This window comes from Chelonia mydas, chromosome 5, assembly GCF_015237465.2.
Source record: "Chelonia mydas isolate rCheMyd1 chromosome 5, rCheMyd1.pri.v2, whole genome shotgun sequence".
Taxonomy (NCBI): Eukaryota; Metazoa; Chordata; order Testudines; family Cheloniidae; genus Chelonia; species Chelonia mydas.
Genome location: NC_051245.2, coordinates 68,870,022 through 68,888,266, shown reverse-complemented (window position 1 = coordinate 68,888,266; position 18,245 = coordinate 68,870,022). Strand labels below are relative to the sequence as shown.

At 38.1% G+C, this 18,245-nt stretch overlaps 1 protein-coding gene across 1 annotated transcript in view; it reads right to left on the bottom strand.

Moving 5' to 3' along the window:
* Positions 1-1,752: 1,752 nt before the first annotated feature.
* Positions 1,753-18,245, bottom strand: part of WDR36 (WD repeat domain 36) — a 60,888-nt gene continuing 44,395 nt past the window's right edge. Inside the window, 6 exon segments of the mRNA XM_043546752.1 lie at positions 1,753-10,189; positions 13,380-13,411; positions 13,414-13,549; positions 16,626-16,730; positions 16,975-17,115; positions 17,779-17,921. Coding sequence (XP_043402687.1) covers positions 10,040-10,189; positions 13,380-13,411; positions 13,414-13,549; positions 16,626-16,730; positions 16,975-17,115; positions 17,779-17,921 — 707 coding nt within the window. The 3' untranslated portion in view covers positions 1,753-10,039.

Below are 18,245 nucleotides of genomic sequence, written 5' to 3'. Positions count from 1 at the left end.
ACGAGACTCATAGTGATGAGAAAGGAGAGAAATTGGATAATTCTAGAAAGCAACTATCAGAACATAAAAGGTTTATAGTTTACCGTATTGAGAATATCTTTTCAGTTACAGATTTATGGAACTCTTCATCTGTGATCACCGTCTCTTTATTTTGATAGATTAGAAAAAGGCCTATGAAAGAATAGGATTACCCCTCCCTTCACTCTTCATTCATTCCAATTTGTGTAAAACCTATCATCATATAGGGTCATTTTAATAGAATCAAAGGACTGGAAGGACCTTGAGAGGTCATCTAGTCCAGTCCCCTGCACTCATGGCAGGATTAAGTATTATCTAGAAGAATAATAAAGACGGTAATGTTGCTGAGAATACTGTCAGTCTCCACTTCTCTTTAATCCAATTGGTTGATTAACTCACTTTTTCCCCATAGCACATAATTAAAACAGCTGTTCTTTCTGAATTTATTTGAGTTATTAGTTAAGATTCTAGGGGCTTTATATAGAAGTCTTGTCTTCATCAGATTACCCAGTTGCTTTTGTTTAAAATGATAGGAGTTTCCAAATCTCTTTAAAGTAGCACATTAGTATATTACACAAAGCAGTAGAGAATTCACCCACGCATTTATTATAAGAAAGAAACATTCTTCTAATCCCTGTCAGTAGTGAGTCTTGGAGTACAGAAGAGATCTTCTCTCTTCAGTGGTTAGAGATCCTGTGCAGATCTTTCTTAACAGCAGGATTTTATCATTTTAATTTACCGATCATGCAGACTGTCATTTATTAAAAGCAAAGTCATTCAAAACTGTAGTAATTGTGAAATGTTCTCCAATACAATTAGACATTAACTCAATCCTTCTTGAATTGCTGACCATGCCACATGTTGATGACATCTGGCCCCTCAAATGCACCTTTCCTCACCCTCACTTCGTTTGACCTACAGCCCTGATACAACTCTCCCACTCACTAAAAGTGCCGTTCACTTGATTTGGTCTTCTCCAAGTATTGCTCTTCCTCTGATTCCTATGTTGCTGAGATCCCCCTCTAGCACCACCACCTGGTGACTTTCAACATAGTTCACTAGCTACCCCGCTGCCCCAACATGCCCTGTCATTCAGCCTGTGACATTCAGTCCATCAATGCTAATGACTTTTCAACTGCACCGAGTCCCGTCTTCCCCTTCTTCCATTAGTATGTTGTGATTCTCTTCATGCTTCATTCTCCTCCATCCTTGACTCCTTTTCCCCTCTCCCCCATCACAAGTTCTGCCTGCCAAACCCATGTTCTGGCTTACACCCAACATCCACTTCTCCACCTTGCTCTTGCACTGTGGAGCATCTCTGATGTAAATCCTGAGACCAGGCTGATTTCCTCCACTACAATTTGTTCACTTTTCCTTCAGTTCTGCCATCTTCCAAGCTAAACAATAACACTTCTCTAACTTAATTGAATCCCATGTCCTCAGTCCCAGCACCTTTTTGCCACCTTTGACTCACCTTTGACTCACTACTCCCTAGGGCTGCTTTTAACCCCTTTTCTGCCAGTGAGAGGCAGCCAGCCACCCCATCACATATGCTATTTCCGATTGTTAGCACTCTTATTGCCATTTGTTGCCAAAAACACATCTTTCAGCATGTGGGAATTTGGATGACTTGTATTCTGTAATTATATGGAGTTGACAGGGAGCACCATTATCTTTTGAATAATGCATCACCATTGGTGCACATCACTATAAAGAAGTAGATCAATCAAATAATTAACACAGCAACACCTCTATGTTATATTTTTGTAATACATGATTAAAGCAACAACTCATTCTTATAACATAATCAAGATAAAAGCAAATATCACTTGATGACATATATTGTAAGTGAGTCAGTCTACATAACGGTAAATTGGACAACTGACTTCTCTCACTCATATGGATTCAATGATTTTCATGCCCTATGTCTCTGGACTCTAGGAACATAAACTAGCATGATGTGTCTTATGAAGACATTTTCTCTTATAGGTAGAAAGTTAGAAGCTGTTCCACCAACTATGTTACAAACATTTGGACAGAATGTTGCAAAAATAACCAGAAAAAGTGATCTCATTTAGGATCCAACAGTTTGCAATACAACGTGGGAAGTTAGAATTCTGATGGAATAATTTTCCTCTTGTTGGAAGGAGGGGTTCGTGGAACAGGATTTAACATGTTACTTTGGTCTCTAAAGAACTACCACTGTTGGGGTCCCAGTCCAACAAATGTTAATATATTTTTCAGTACAGATTTGGAAACAAACTTTTTTTTTTTTTCTAAATTGGGTAAATTTAGTGCTGCAAAAGGTGCTTGGATAGAAAGCACAGAGTGAAGTCATTTATCCACAAAGCAGGCACTGCATTGGCATTGGCCATGCAAGCTTATTCCTGTGGCCTCATCACTTACCTAAAGTTGAGAGGGCAATTCAGTCTCCATGCATGTTCTATCCTTTCCATTTTTTGTAACTACCAACAAGTGTGCCAATTAAGAACATAAGAGCAGCCATACTGGATCAGACCAATGTTCCAGGTAGAGGCCAATGCCAGGTGCTTCAGAGGGAATCAACAGAACAGGCAATCATCAAATGACCCATACCCTGTCATTCACTGCCAGCTTCTGGCAATCAAATGCTAGGGACACCCTGAGCATGGGATTGCATCCCTGACCATCTTGGCTAATAACCATTGATGGACCTATCCTCCATGAACTTATCTAGTGGGGTTCTAAAATGAATTATAGTTTTGGCCTTTCCAACATCCCGTGGCAATGAGTTCCACAGGTTGACTGCATGTTATGTGAAGAAGTACTTCCTTATGTTTTAAACCTGCTCCCTATTAAATTTGTTGGGTGACCCCTAGTTCTTGTGTTATATGAAGGCATAAATAAAACTTCATTATTTACTTTCTCCACACCATTCATGACTTTATAGACCTCTATCAAATCCTCTCTTAGTGATCTTTTTTCCAAGATGAAAAGCCCCAGATTTATTAATCTCTCCTCACTTGGAAGCTGTTACATACCCTTAATCATTTTTGTTACATTAGAATTGGAAAAGGCATAGAGAAGGGTATCTTTTTTTTGAGATGAGGCAAGCAGAACTGCATGCAGTATTCAGGGTTTGGGCGTGCCATGGATTTGTATAGGGGTATTATATTTTCTGACTTCTCTCTCCCTTTCCTAATACTTTCCTAACATTGTTAGCTTTTTTGACTCCTCTTGCACATTAAGCAGGTGGTTAAAGAGATCTTGGGGAGAGTTCTCTGAGAGTGGTAACAGCTAATTTAGATCCCATCATTTTGTATGTATAGTTGGGATTTTTCCAATGTGTACTGCTTTGCATTTATCATTGCATTTCATGTGCCACTTTGTTGCCCAGTTTTGCAGTTTTGTGAGATCCTTGGTACCTCTGCACAAGTCTGCTTTGGACTTAATTATTCAAGATAGTTTTGGATCATCTGCAAATTTTGCCACCTCACTGTTTACCCCACTTATGAAGAAGTTGAACAGCACTGGTCCCAGCACAGATCCCTGGAGGGACTAACACTATTTACCTCTCTCCATTCTGAAAAATGACCATTTATTTCTACCCCCTTTCCTGACTTTTAACCAGTTACTGATCCACAAGAGGACCTTCTCTCTTATCCCATGACTGCTTATTTTGGTGATTGACCTTGTCAAAGGCTTTCTGAAAGTCCAAGTACATTATATCCACTGGATCACCCTTGTATACGTTTGTTGACCCCCTCAAAGAATTCAAATAGATTGGAGTGATTTCCCTTTAGAAAAGCCATACTGACTCTTCCCCCAACAAGTTGTGTTAATCCATATGTCTGATAATTTTGTTCTTCACTATAGTTTTTAATCAATTTGCATGTTATTGCTCACTGACCTTTAAGTGCCAGGATCACCTCTGCAACCTTTTAAAAAGAATTGGTGTCACATTAGTTTCTGTACCAGATGACTGGAGGATAGCTAATTTAAGTGATGGGTTACACACTAGAGTTATTAGTTCTGCAATTTCATATTTGAGACCTGGTGACTTATTACTGTTTATCAATTTATTCCAAAATCTCCTCTATTGACACTTCAATCTGGGACAGTTTCTCAGATTTCTCACTTAAAAAGAATGGCTCAAGTGTGGTAAATTCGGTCCATCACACCTAATCCTGACAATGCTATTCAAAAAGTGGTTTGCTGTCACTCTTAGGAAAATACGTAGCAACCAATGACCACATCTGTGATTATTATAATTTGTTATCCCACTTAGAAAATGAAGAGCCAAATGCCGTGCTGATTTTTCTCCAAAATTCTCTGTTGTGTTCTATGACTCATTCAAAAGCATCAATTCATTTCAAGTCAGCAGAGGCTCTTGTTTAATCTCTCAAAAGAAACCTGTTCACTCCCATTTAGCACCATATTGAAGAGCATGCGTCAAGGAACATCGAAGGTGGTAGCAATTTATAATGACCCAGGGTCCACTGCAACCCCTATCTGAAAAACTACACAAGAGGACATCATAAACTGAGGTCCCTGGGAACAGGGAAAAGGAAAACAACAGGGAAAAGGAAAGGTAGAGGTGATTAATAAGGTGGAAGCAGAAGAGTGATGAGAGTCAGATTATTTAAATATACCCAACTAAAGGGTTTTAGCCAAATCACAACCCTGAAAAGTCAAAACAAAATAATCAAGCATTATTTTGGGCCCGCACAAGATGTTTCGCGGGAAACACCCCTTCACACAGGTGACAGATGCCACGCCGATACTACGGCTGTTGCGGCAGTGCAGCTGTAGCGGGAACAATTCCTACATCAACAAAAGGTGTTTTTGTGTTGATGTAGTTAATTTACCTCTCTGAGATAATTTTTGTGTGGACCTAGCTGTGTCTACACCGAGAGCTAGTTCAACCTAACTACCCAGGAGGTGGGTAGGTCAGTCAATCTAATTTTAAAGCGTACACCAGACCTGAGGCACATAGGTAGCTGCAATGACTCCTGAACTCCACAGCAAGCTGGATCTAAATTCTGGAGCAAAGACTCTGGCTTCTATAGTACTGTGGCACAGGAGACAGATTTTAATGCAGCTGTTGCACAACTTTAAAAACAGTTTTTTTCTAATTAATATTAAAATATGCACTATACTCAGGCCAGTGGCCTGATGTTTTAATATTAATGTCTTATGCTGTCTCCTTATGCATTTTGAAAAAAGTAAATGTGAACTGACAATTCAAATCTACTGCACAGAAATTCTCAGGATGGAAGCTATTACACTGTGAAAGATGTTGCAACTGACGATGATATGGGGAAGCTTGGGACAAGTATATTAGCTGGATGTTTGTGCTAAATTGATCAACAATGGAAGAGACAGTACTGACTTTTAGACTGACTTCCTTCGATTTCAGTGTTAAAATTCCATAGAGTGAATGGGGCAGTTCACAACTCTGAACTCATCTGAGGCTGTAAGTAGAATCAGGAAGACGACACTATCACATCTATTTCACGTTTTTAGGTTGCCTTCGTACTCAGGAGGCTAGAGACTTTGTTTTCAAATAAGCGCTTAGATTCTGAAGTGTAATTTTCCATCCAGGTGTATTTTGAAGCAAACTCCGCAGTTATGGAACCGTAGAGTACACTAGATCCTGACCAAATCACATCCATTCTTTTCCAGCACCAGACCCTCACTACAGTATTCACTCTTTCCAGCCAGCCTGAAAAATTGTGTTAATAACTACATGAATCAACCAAATGTAGGCACAACATGTAGAAGCAAGCAAGCACCGCCTCAAACAAATGCTTTAGTGAGCAGCACTTAAAAAAAAAAAAACAAAAAAAAACAAAAACCACACACACCCAAAGGCAGATTGGAAGAAGGCTGACTTTTATGGCTGTTTGGTGAAATATACTTTCAGTTTAAGTGAATTTAGCATCCAAATGCGAAAGCCCAAGGTCAAAGCAGAGCACAGTCAACCAGGGATCGGAGCCGAAAGTCAGAACAGAAGTCAAAGTCCCAAATGCAAGAGTGAAGCGTCGAGAGTTAGAGCCAGGAATCAGCCAAGGGTCAGAAGTTGGATTACCTGAAGTCAGAGAAGGCAAAAGTCGGGCTAGTTCCAACACAGGAGCAAGGCTAGAACAAGGCTGGGCACAGGGCAGGGTCTAGGCTGGAGCGGCACAGGAACATGGCTTGAAGCAAAAACAAAGACAGGGAGGCAGAGAATCCATGGGCATGTGCATTGAGCTGTCACTGATCCTCTGCAGCTGCTGGGTTTAAGAGTAAGCCACATGACTACCTTCGCCAATCAGTTGGTTCTGCTGTGGCTCAGATGCACTCGTTGGCTGCCTGACAACTGGGCAGGTGCAACTGCAGGCCCAGGTAATTTAGATTACCAACAAAGACATGAAAATATCCCATTCCTTTTGCTGCTGCTGTTTTGAGCCATCATCCACTCCCTCACTTTTGTTTAAGTATGTCTAAGTAAAATACAGGTTCGCTGTTGTACGTCTATTTCAGCAGCTGTATTTCCATTGTTCTACTTATGTTCCACTGACACATTCAGTTGCACACTGTAATATTATAGGTTTCAGAGTAGTAGCCGTGTTCGTCTGCATCAGCAAAAACAATGAGGAATCCTTGTAGCACCTTAGAGACTAACAAATTTATTTGGGCATAAGCTTTTGTGGGCTAAAACCCACTTTATCAGATGCACAAAGTGAAAAATAGAGTAAACAGAATATATGTTATAGCACATGAAAAGATGGCAGTTGCCTTACCTAGTGGGGGGTCAGTGCTAACAAACCAATTCAATTAAAGGTGGAAGTGGTAATATTATAGTTAGATGTACTGGTACTTTTGGCAGCAAGAAAGAAAATATTTTAAACCTTTTCTGCCATTTTTTCCATTTTAAAAACAGATTTTATTTCTTCTCATTAACCTTTAGAGACAAAGCTCTTTCAAGTGGATTGCCCTGGCAACTGTCATTTTAATGGCTTCCAAGGCAGACCAGGTCATCTTTCTCCAGGGAGATGGAATAGCAGCCAATCTGAAACCCTACCCACATAAAGGAATCATGGAAGTGATTGTGCAGGACGAATAAGGTACTTCCAGGGTTGTTGTAGGATGGCATGTCTCTTTCCAAAAAGAAAGACAAACGGAAGATCAGCAGTTCATAGAGTTGAAATACTAATCAGGAAGGGGAAGGAGACCGAATGAGGAGCAATTGGGCCAAGCATACTTCTCTTCATTGCTATTTAAGGATTAATTGTTTCAATCAGATTCAGGTAGAGATGGATTGCACATACTAATGTTTCTATACCAAGCCCACAAATGTGTCCACAATTAAGTCTCCCCACGATGAGTAATAAGAAAGGCCTTTGGTTTCTAATTTATATTTCTTTCAATACTTCAGAGTTAGCTATTTTTGCTCTACTGTTAGTTATTTGACATATAATCTTACACTGCTGCAACATTACTAGGCTTAGATATCAGTTGAGTGATTTAACACAATTCAGTTAAGTATGCAAAAGCCTAACTATGGAGTTCAATTGCAATTCTACTTAAAAATTTTTGTAGTACAGTTTAAGTTCCTGCTGTATAATCCTATTTCTCTCTAGACATATCCTATCAACTATTTCTAGACATTTCTAAGTAACCAAACATATTTTAAGATGAAAAACAGAACTAGCATAACTAAAAACTGGAGCTGATCTTGCAATTTGCTGACCTCCTATTTGCCAACAACAATAAAAGTGAGCTGAGGACATTCATCACATTTCAGGAAGTACTCCACATCTTGCAGGATTACTTACACCAAGACCCCATGTCTGTATCAGAATATATGGCCAGATTTAAATTATAAATAGGAAAGAATAGGAATAGGAAAATTTAAAAGAATACTTAAAAAAAATCAGTTTCTCTCTCAGGCAAGATTTTATGTCTCTTTAACAGCTTGGCAGAACACAATGCATGCACAGAATTCAGCTTCTGCGCTGCTTTTTACATTCAGAGTTCATTACCTGTTGCACAGGAAATACCAAAATCTGGTTGTGGCCCATAAAAAGCCTCTGTTCACCAGGGGTTATTAGTAAAAGGTGGAAATTATTGTTACATATAGAAATATTTGTGGTACACATGCACATTTTTAAGTGAAATTCACCCAGATACCAGTGCAGAGGTCAAATCTTTTTTTAAAAATCCCAAATAAGAGCAGCCGCATTTCTTCAAATATCTCCTGACAGCCAATTTATTTTGTAGAGGTTATACCTTCTGAAGTATGAACACTACACCCTCTCCTGGCTGAAGGAAGGGATGCTTTGACATTTGGCAGCTTTTCAGAACACAGAGGAGAAAAATATCTGTTGAATTTTGTAAAATATTTACATTTGTTTTTCTCAACTCATTTTTGCAACCCCCCCCATGCACCCTGAAAGTTTAATGCAGAGCTTGCATCAGGTAGCATAGCACACTTTGATAAATAAGCATGAGCTGCTCTAGAACAGATTACTTAAAAAGAAAACAATGAAACTGAGGTCTGTGGTTATAGTGGAATGAAAAAAGTTATGCATATATGGCAATTAATCAGTTTACTTCTGTTTCATACTTATGGTGTCATATGGTATATAAGAAAGATTAGAATTTTGACACAGAAATTTTGCGTAAATTTCACAGCAGAGATGAGGGAAAAAAATTTATGGCAAGGCCAGGGGGCACTAAAAAGTGAGGCCTGGGACTGGAGGTGTGTTGGAGAGTGAACTCACACTCACCCCAAAGTAGTGGCTCCTGTCCTGCAGGGCTGGTCCCAGCTCCCTCCTCTGGGCATTGCAATCTGGTGCATGGGATCGCAATGCCACTCAGGTTTGGCTCATCTGTCCCTCCACAGATGGAGATAGAGGGATAGACGGGCCAAATCTGAGTGGTGCTGCACTCTTGCGCACAGGTCGCAACACCACTCTGGTTCATGGACTTCATTCAAATTCACAATTTCTGAGACCTCCATGACAAAATCACAGCCCTAGGTGGGCACCAGCCCCTTCTAATCAGAAGTTTTTCTAAACTACATATACACACCAGCTACTCAGTGAGACAATGCTTCTATCTGTAGTGCATGAAACAGAATGAACTAACTAACTTGTCCAACAGAAAAGCATTCTTGGGCTTCTAGAAATATTCTGAACCAGCAGCACTTGAAACAGACCCTTTTAAAATTCAAGATTCTCTTTGAAAGAAAAACTAAGATACCTTTTTTACTGAGGGTAATATTCATTTGCATAGTTAACATTCAGTGCTGCTAACAATGAACATCAATCTGAATGCTTTTATTCCCCATTATCACTAATGGAGTCTCATAAAATGTCAAGATAATAAATTTCATACATGCAAAAGAAATTTTTTTTTACATTCTATCTTTGATGTTACAGCTGGCAATCTTTGCTTGAGTAAAAAGGATCTGAATAAAAAGAACACAATTTACAAGAGTGTGAAAACAAACTAGTTTCTTCAAATTGGCTTTAGCAAGCACTTAGTCATGACAATGACAATTTGGCTTCAAGGAGATGTGCAGTTTCTGTATCACTATTTTAGCTCACAGTTAACATTTGTTAACAAAGTAATGGCTTTTTTTAAGCTACAGCATAAGTCTAACAAACACAAAGTATTTTCTATACACAGACTGGCAGGTTTATTGCTTTCTCTCTCTCATAATTTGCTGCCCCATTATGTTTTTGGTCACGATACTATAGCTTTGCTACGCTATATTTGTCCTTAATTTTTATTCATCTCTAAAAATAATTTACATTGCCTCCAGTAGTCATTTAATGGGACACTTTACATTTTAAAAATTTGTAAGTTCAATTTTTGACACTGAATTTAAATGAGCTAAATAAAAGTTAAATATTGAATTCTGTATTAATTAACAAAGACATATAAAAGCTGTATTGTTGGAATCAGAAACTTATCTGCAATGTAAAAAGTACCATCAAGCTGAGGGGATTTTTATCCAACATTAGCATTCTTAAATAGGAACAAAGGCACATTATAACAAAGCACTTTTCATATAATTTAACACACACAGACTTTGATTGAAGAGAGTCTGTAAATGGATCCAGGTTTCCTCTAGTTGGGTTGACACTTTGGCTATTTCTTCCAGCAAGACTGGCTCTGAAGAAAGGATTTTAAGATGCAACTGAAATGAAGACGAGTAGTCAATTATTTAAATTCAAATGATCACACTCGGGGGGGGGGGGGGGGGGGGGGGGGGGGGTGTCAACTTTTCTATTCACCCCACATCTTCCTTTCAGTGATGCCCCAAGTAAAGTTATTTTCTTTTAATAAATTCAATTTAATGCTGTCTATATTTTGTCAGACCCCTTTTACCATCAGTTATTCTACTACTACTTTCTATGTATTACCTAGGAGAAGGCAGCAAATTTTCTCAAACACAATGCCAAACCATATATATGAATGAAAAGATATGATCATTACACACTCCCATCTTTTTCCCAAGGAGTAACTCTGCTCTTCCTAAACATCCTGCATCACAGCCAGTCTCCCCCTGGCACAGACAGGCTGGATTCAGCACTCTGAAGCCAATCAGTATTGCTTATTCAAATAACCCTTTACTGACTAATGCAAAAAGAATGAAGCCAGGCACTCTCTTCTTATCTTGGGGCTGAGCATAGTGACTTCACATAGTTAGCACATGTTGACCTGGAGCAAGGGACAGAGCTCAGAAACAAATTTTAATCCCATGCAGGGTAGCATACTGCACCACTACTATACTGTAGCCCATGTAGTCAATATGTAGCTATGGAGTAGTCACAGTTATATAGTAAGTAAACAATAAAGGAGTAAGGAATGGATAGCAGAAACACGAGAGACTGACAGATTTCAGAGTAACAGCTGTGTGAGTCTGTATTCGCAAAAAGAAAAGGAGTACTTGTGGCACCTTAGAGACTAACCAATTTATTTGAGCATAAGCTTTCGTGAGCTACAGCTCACTTCATCGGATGCATACTGTGGAAAATACAGAAGATGTTTGTTTTTATACACACAAATCATGAAAAAATGGGTGTTTACATAAGCTATTACCAGCAGGAGAGTGGGATGGGGGGAGAGAAAACCTTTTGTAGTGATAAACACCCATTTTTTCATGATTTGTGTGTATAAAAACAAACATCTTCTGCATTTTCCACAGTATGCATCCGATGAAGTGAGCTATAGCTCACGAAAGCTTATGCTCAAATAAATTGGTTAGTCTCAGATGCCACAAGTACTCCTTTTCTTTTTACAAGAGACTGATCGGCCTAGCCCTATAAGGGTAGCTTAAGCAGTTAGCATAAGCATAAGGCCTTATAGCCTGAGGAGGAGTTCCTCAATAAGTTAGCATACATAAGTAAACTAACAGCGACCTTAAGTCACAAGATGGCACAAGGCTTTGTTTATTGTTTTGTAATAATCACAAATGTTGCAAACTACTGAAGATGCTAGTTTACACCAGCTGGGGATATTTTTATTTAGGGACAGATATCTGACCACAAGAATAGCATATATGTCAATTTGTTTACCATGATAATAAACTTGAGGTAAAAAAATTAATAACCTATGGAAGAATGGCACCACAGCATTAGTAGGGTGAGGAATTACAAATGAGGAAGAGGGGCTGAAATCCCGACTGAATATGCATTAGGAATAGTGGTGTCAGTATAACATTAGAAAAGCTGTATCCCAGCCTTTGCACCTGTGGTGATATGCCAGGATGATGACCACTGGTGATGGTGATCATGGGGAGCAGGAAGATGACAACTAATACTTCAGATTGTTTTGCAAGAGATGGTATAAGTATATGGATGCTTAGCTCATTCTGTGTTATCTTTGCCATGGTGAGTTACAGTGTTTGGGACTTTGCTAACCGTGTTAATAAAACTATTATAAATACAGTGTGATTTCCTAAGTCTGAGTGTTGCAACTGTACACATTGGGGCTCCCAACTGAACAGTAATTCTGCTAATACTGAGCCTGATCTTGGGACAAGAACCTGCCAAATTTCAGAGTGCTAACTGGGAAAACTAAATCAGTAATGTAATCAATATACAATCAACACATCAGGCAACAGTACCACTGGGCCAGCTGTTCACTTTTCTTTATACAGTTAAATTTATCAGTCACATTGAGGTTGGAATTTCTGTTCTGCCTAAATTCTACAACAGGGGGTCGGCAACCTTTCAGAAGTGGTGTGCTGAGTCCTTCATTTATTCACTCTAATTTAAGGTTTCGCATGCCAGTAATACATTTTAACGTTTTTAGAAGGTCTCTTTCTATAAGTCTCTAATATATAACTAAACTATTGTTGTATGTAAAGTAAATAAGGTTTTTAAAATGTTTAAGAAGCTTCATTTAAAATTAAATTAAAATGCAGAGCCCCCCGGACCAGTGGCCAAGACATAGGCAGTGTGAGTGCCACTGAAAATCAGCTCGCGTGCCATAGGTTGCCTACCCCTGTTCTACAATATATTAGTGCTCAGGTATCACAGAAAGACAATTTTTCCCCCCTGTGGACTCTAAATAAAGAGTATGTTTGTATTTCTTTAGCCTAACTAATTTCAAATAGCTCCCTCTCCCTTAAATTTTAATCTCTGCAAGATTGTTAAACTGCCTTGATTAAATGGAGACTCTCAGTGTGTGAATCTAAAGAGACAAAATTTTAAAAAGTTGTAACTGTAATTCCTTTCCTACACGATAGTACAATAAAAACAGTCTCTCTCAACTAGCACAATCTACACAGTCTATCATCATTAGAAAACAACTTTAAGAACCATTTTACTAAAAAGCCACTTCCATTTAAAAGAGTGCCCGTTGCCATGCTAAAGTATGACAACTTGGTATCAGAGGGGTAGCTGTTATGACAACTTGGTAATCTTCACACCTCCTGGAGTACATTCAATGTTAACCCACTGGTGCTTAAGTCACAGTTTCTCAAAATCAGCAGGCTAAGATGCAAGCTGAAAACTACAACTCCCAGGGTGAAAAGAACAAATGCAATGAAATGTTTATAGGTAACAGTTATTTAACTACACTTTAAAGTAACTGTTGGTTAAGAAAAAGCATTAAGTTATATTCGAATGGCAAATTGGAAAAAAAAACAAATGAACATAAGCAATGTATTGTTTCAAATGTAGGGTTATCAAATCAGTCAATAGATACAGTGAATCATTTCAGTAAACCAGAATCTACCACCATAAAAGATGATAAATTCTTCAAAGCAGGTCTGTTTTTTGCTGGACAGATTTTATCTATTTTACAGAGCAATGTACCATTATGATATAATAAGAAGTAGCAGCAGTAACAATAATTGTATCAAAATATATACCAGTTACCTTTAAAAACAACGCAAGATATGCCTGGGCCACTCAAAGTCACACTTTGTGTTCAACATTGTCCCAATCAGTCTCAAAAAGCTTTTCATCACCTCTACAGAGCCACCAGCATCTGGAGCCAAGCCTCTTAGCTCTGTCTCAATACTAGATGGTCCCATTTCCTTTAGATACTAAGTGGAGACTTATCTGTGTTAAAGCGTTAAAAAAGAAAACAGTTAAACATTTGCAATGAAGTGACATAGAAACACTCAATATGAAAAAAATATATTTCAAAATCTTTGAACTGCTATTTGGTAGCATTCTAGATGAGTCTGTCTTAGTTTGTTGGGGTTTTTTCTTTTTGGTTTCTTCAGAATGTCATCTCTGTCTGCAATTACTATTCCATCACATATTGAGAGGAAGGTACGTATCTGAATCTCATCACCAGCAGTAGGAGTTTGGCTCTCCTAAGGACTACCTACGTATCTTCATGAATATTTTTTATGCCTTCTGACTTTGGTGCCTTCAAAGTGTTGTACAGCTTATCATTAACAACTTAGTCTTACCATTAGCCACCACCTTATCATTAACCACTAATTCTTGGCATAAGAAAAAGTGCAGACTGCCACTTTCAAGCTGTTGATACAATATATACCAAGACATGTGAGTTGAATAGCACTTTGGTTGAGGCAAGCCTTTATTTAAGTAAGTAAAACATGGAATTATTTATTTAATCAAAGTTATATAATGCTTTTTCAAGTTATTACTTTTCCTAGTGATTAATTTCCCCCAGCATGGTGGCAGAAAGATGGCCACTTTGTAATTTTAAGTGTTCTTTTCTCTTCATTACTCTTCTTACCCACTATTTCCAAATACTACAATCCTACCTGATTTTTGATACCTTTAGTTATGCTTCTTTTGAAACTCAGAAGTAAAAGCTGATGACAAGATCAACTTCTAATGCAACTGTTCATAAACTAGTGATCTTAAATACCCTTTGTATTCTGTTAGAGTTTGAGTTTCTGAAGTTACTGAGAAGAGACCATAACCTTCATTATATTGTTTCTAAAAAAACCTTTACCATCTAGAGTGTTATAGTAGCTACATATGAGGCAAGAACCATAAAACTACTTTTTATCTGTAAAAAAGTCACATTAATATAGTGCTGGTAAAATGCAGCATCTAATTTCCAGAGATATTCTTAAACAAGAAAAGCATACAAATATGCACCATATTTACAGAGTTAATATTCAGAGAATACTTGTCCAAAAAGGTTTTACACTTGTCTACACAGCAGCTTTGAAAAGATCCAGTATAGTGCTGTGTACTGAGATACTAAATGAAATGTATACCAGTTCTTGTATACAAAATAGGATCTAAAAAGTACCTAATTTTATCAATCTATCACCAACTAGCACTATGGCAGGAAACGTTAAATCAAAAAGTGTCAGTCACCAAATGATAGAATATGCTACGTAAAACGTACCTACTAACACCAGAGGAAGGGAGAAAAGATGGATAAATCTTGAGTCTACTAATTCTGATAGTTCCTTTAAACTAAAATCCTCAGTTTTCTTAAAGCAGTAAGAAATAACCAGGCTGGGCGATAATGACCTTGGTAGAGGGGTGTGAGGAAATAGCCTTCTCCAAACTACTCCCATCCCTACCACCCAGCTGCACTGAGTCTGATTCCGTAGTCACTCCATACACAGAATTTCCTTTGAAATTTATGGAAATTCCACAAGCAAAGTGGCTGGAGGATCAAGCTCAGTACTTGGCTGGAAACAGTTTTCTGTAGAAACTGGCTGACAGGACAGCAGCACCTCTGTTTTTATACTGACAACTTTATCATTGCAACAGAACAATACAAACATATGGTAAGTGAAAATTAAGTTTGCAAACTATTTCAGAATGCAGCAAAATGGCACAGACGAAAAACGTGACAATTTCTTCATGCTTGTGATTTACTCTAGAACTTGATGTTGAGTTCTTTTTGCTGAACTTGGTCCTAAAACGTGCATAGTTTGTTTTTAAAAAAATGAGAAGGATTTCTTTTGTTTTACTCTCCCACAATTCAAACTACTGAAAATTTTTCAATCAAACTTAAAAAAATAGCTTAGGACAGACAAAGTTGAGTGCATGTGAAAACAGGAGAAATTGTTACAATGGAAACCGCTCTGCAACCCTGCCAAGGACTGCCTTACTTTAATTGCCAGTGTATGTTGTCTGCAAAATTTCATTTATACCCAGTGTTAAATCTGAAATACACTCCTCCTTCATTTGAGCGTGACAGAATAAGCTGGCTCACTTCAGAAACCTTATTTGAAGGGTCTAAGAAGCAGCAGAAGAAATCTTAATAAAGCTGGCTTACAAACAAGTCTCCAGTGACAACCTACTGATGTTCAAGTTCTGCTCTTTTTAATTAACATTTGCTTCTAAAATCCTATTTTAAAGTGGCTCTGCAGAGGCACCATTTAAACAAGCAAATGAATCCACCAAGTATATGCATCTCTACAGATGATTCAAAGCTTTTCAATTTCAAAATGCACCAACTAAGTGTTAAGTTACCCAAAGGATTATTTTTATAACCAATTATTTCTGTTTAAGCCTTATGTTTAAATTATCAGGAAGAGATCACAAGCCTTAAATTGTCTGAAATATGGTGAGCAGGCCATTCACAATAAAAGTTAATAAAAGGTATTGCTAAGCCCTGGTCCTACACGGGGGGGTGGAAAGGGAAATTGATCCAAGTTACGCAACTTCAGCTACGTGAATAAGGTAGCTGAAGTCGACGTACTTAGATCTACTCACCGCGGTGTCTTCACTACGGTGAGTCGATGGCTGCTGCTCCCCCGTCAACTCTGCCTGCGCCTCTCGAGGTGCTGGAGTACAGGAGTTGACGGCAGAGCACTCGGGGGGGGGTCGATTTATCATGTCTAGACTAGATTTATCGCTGGATCGATCGCCGCCCACAGATCCGGGGGGCAGTGTAGACATACCCTAAGATAGCTCTAGAGAATCACCATTTAAAAGCATCAGATGTGCAGACATTACATTAAGCATTTACTGCCTGTCTCGCAGACCAGTGTCAGGTCATCATAAGCTTCAAGGTACTGCAGCATATTATCTTTAAGAAGTCAGTCTCATTCTCTTATGTAGTGGTTATATTTTATTTATTTTTTACTGTTTTGCCTAGTGCCACTGTCTCTGCAAATATTTGATAGACCTCTTTTCCATGACATACTAATTCTTCATCAGAACTCAGACATTTATCCCATATTAATAGTTTGACTTACACTCATTACTGCTCAAGGCTTCTTCAAGTTGAACGTAGAAATCAGATTTTTGTGCCAATACTCCGAGGTTTACTACCTTTGGACTAAAACAAAACAAAAAAAGGTCACACATCACTTGGAGCATATACCAATATACAATGTGTACTTTCACATCCTACGAAGGTATTTTTCATGGATAGGAAAAGACTTTTGAGGAATCAGGATATAAATTTGTTTTATATAACAGTTGGCGCTGAAAAACTGTTTTGACAAAATTTTATTCACAGGACTTTTAAAGTATGCCTGGGATATGCAAGGAAAAACATACAAAATATTCAAACTCTATTCAGTTTTATCTTTACCTGCTGTCCATCGTTTTCTTGCTTAGCAGCAGCATATCGTGGTATGAGACCAGGAACTGTTGGGATGAAAAATGGAGCTGACTTGGGAACTTTTGGTGGCTCTCTTGGTTTATTCTTTTTCTGTTTAGACATTTGAATTAAAATCATCAGCTTTATTATAAAAAAGTTTTTGATTTTACAGGTTTAAAAAAAGAAATCCTTATTGGGAAGATAATCAGGACTGTTAGAAAAATAAACACTTCTATATTTGGGAAATGTTTTATTGATTAAAGTTAGGAAGACTCTTAAGAGTACATCTACAAAACTGTCCCAGGCATTATGAAATGCATTACGTATTTTCCGAATGAAAAATCCTAAAATAATATTGAAGGCAGAGGGATGGTCTTTTGGACCAGCTCTTCTATGCCTGATGCAGCACATGGGGGGCATGTAAAGCTGTCTTTATACCTCTTTTCATTCCCCTCCCTTCCAGGCACTGGTCTGGTGGCACAACGTAGAGCAGATTCATAGGGGCGTTTAAACTGGTCTGACTGGAAAGTGCCCTCAAAACAGGCCAGTGTAGTGGCCATAGCGGCTGAGGTAGTGATACAAGAGTCCTTATGCAATTCGTATACCACCCAGGGAGTCCCTCCACTCCAGAGGAGTCCTAAGGCAACTGGTTAAGTCAGCTGTCTGTCTTGTGCTACCAGAACTATCCAAAGTAGGTGGGACAGGACCACAAGTTCTGGCCCAGAAGCCACAATAATAAAAGCTTTTCAGTATGAGGTGTGCATGTAATATTACCTTGATAACATCAAGATTGAGGAGGTTTTTCCATCTTGATTCAGACAGTGATGACAAGGTCACTAGCTGCTCTTCCAATTGGGCTGGTGAATTATAGTCAATCATTTCATTGCTTGTTTCTTCATCTCCTGTGATGTCCACATCTTTCAGAGACAAATTTCATTTATAAACATATGTAAACCAAAACAAGTTATATCAGCACTGATGTATGACGTTTACATGAAATATATTTGAGTTCTAGAGATATTTTTAAATACTTTGTTGAAATATTAAATTTTATTTAATACAATGACAAACTATTATAGGTAATCTAGAATCAGGGAAACCTGAAAAGATTAAAAAAATTGTTCAGGTACCAGTCTGACCAAATTTAATTTGAGATCAGCTGCATTAGATCAAAATAAAGTTAATTTGACAGTTTTTTCTAGTTTCTTGACTACTATTAAAATTTTGACAGGATGAACAAA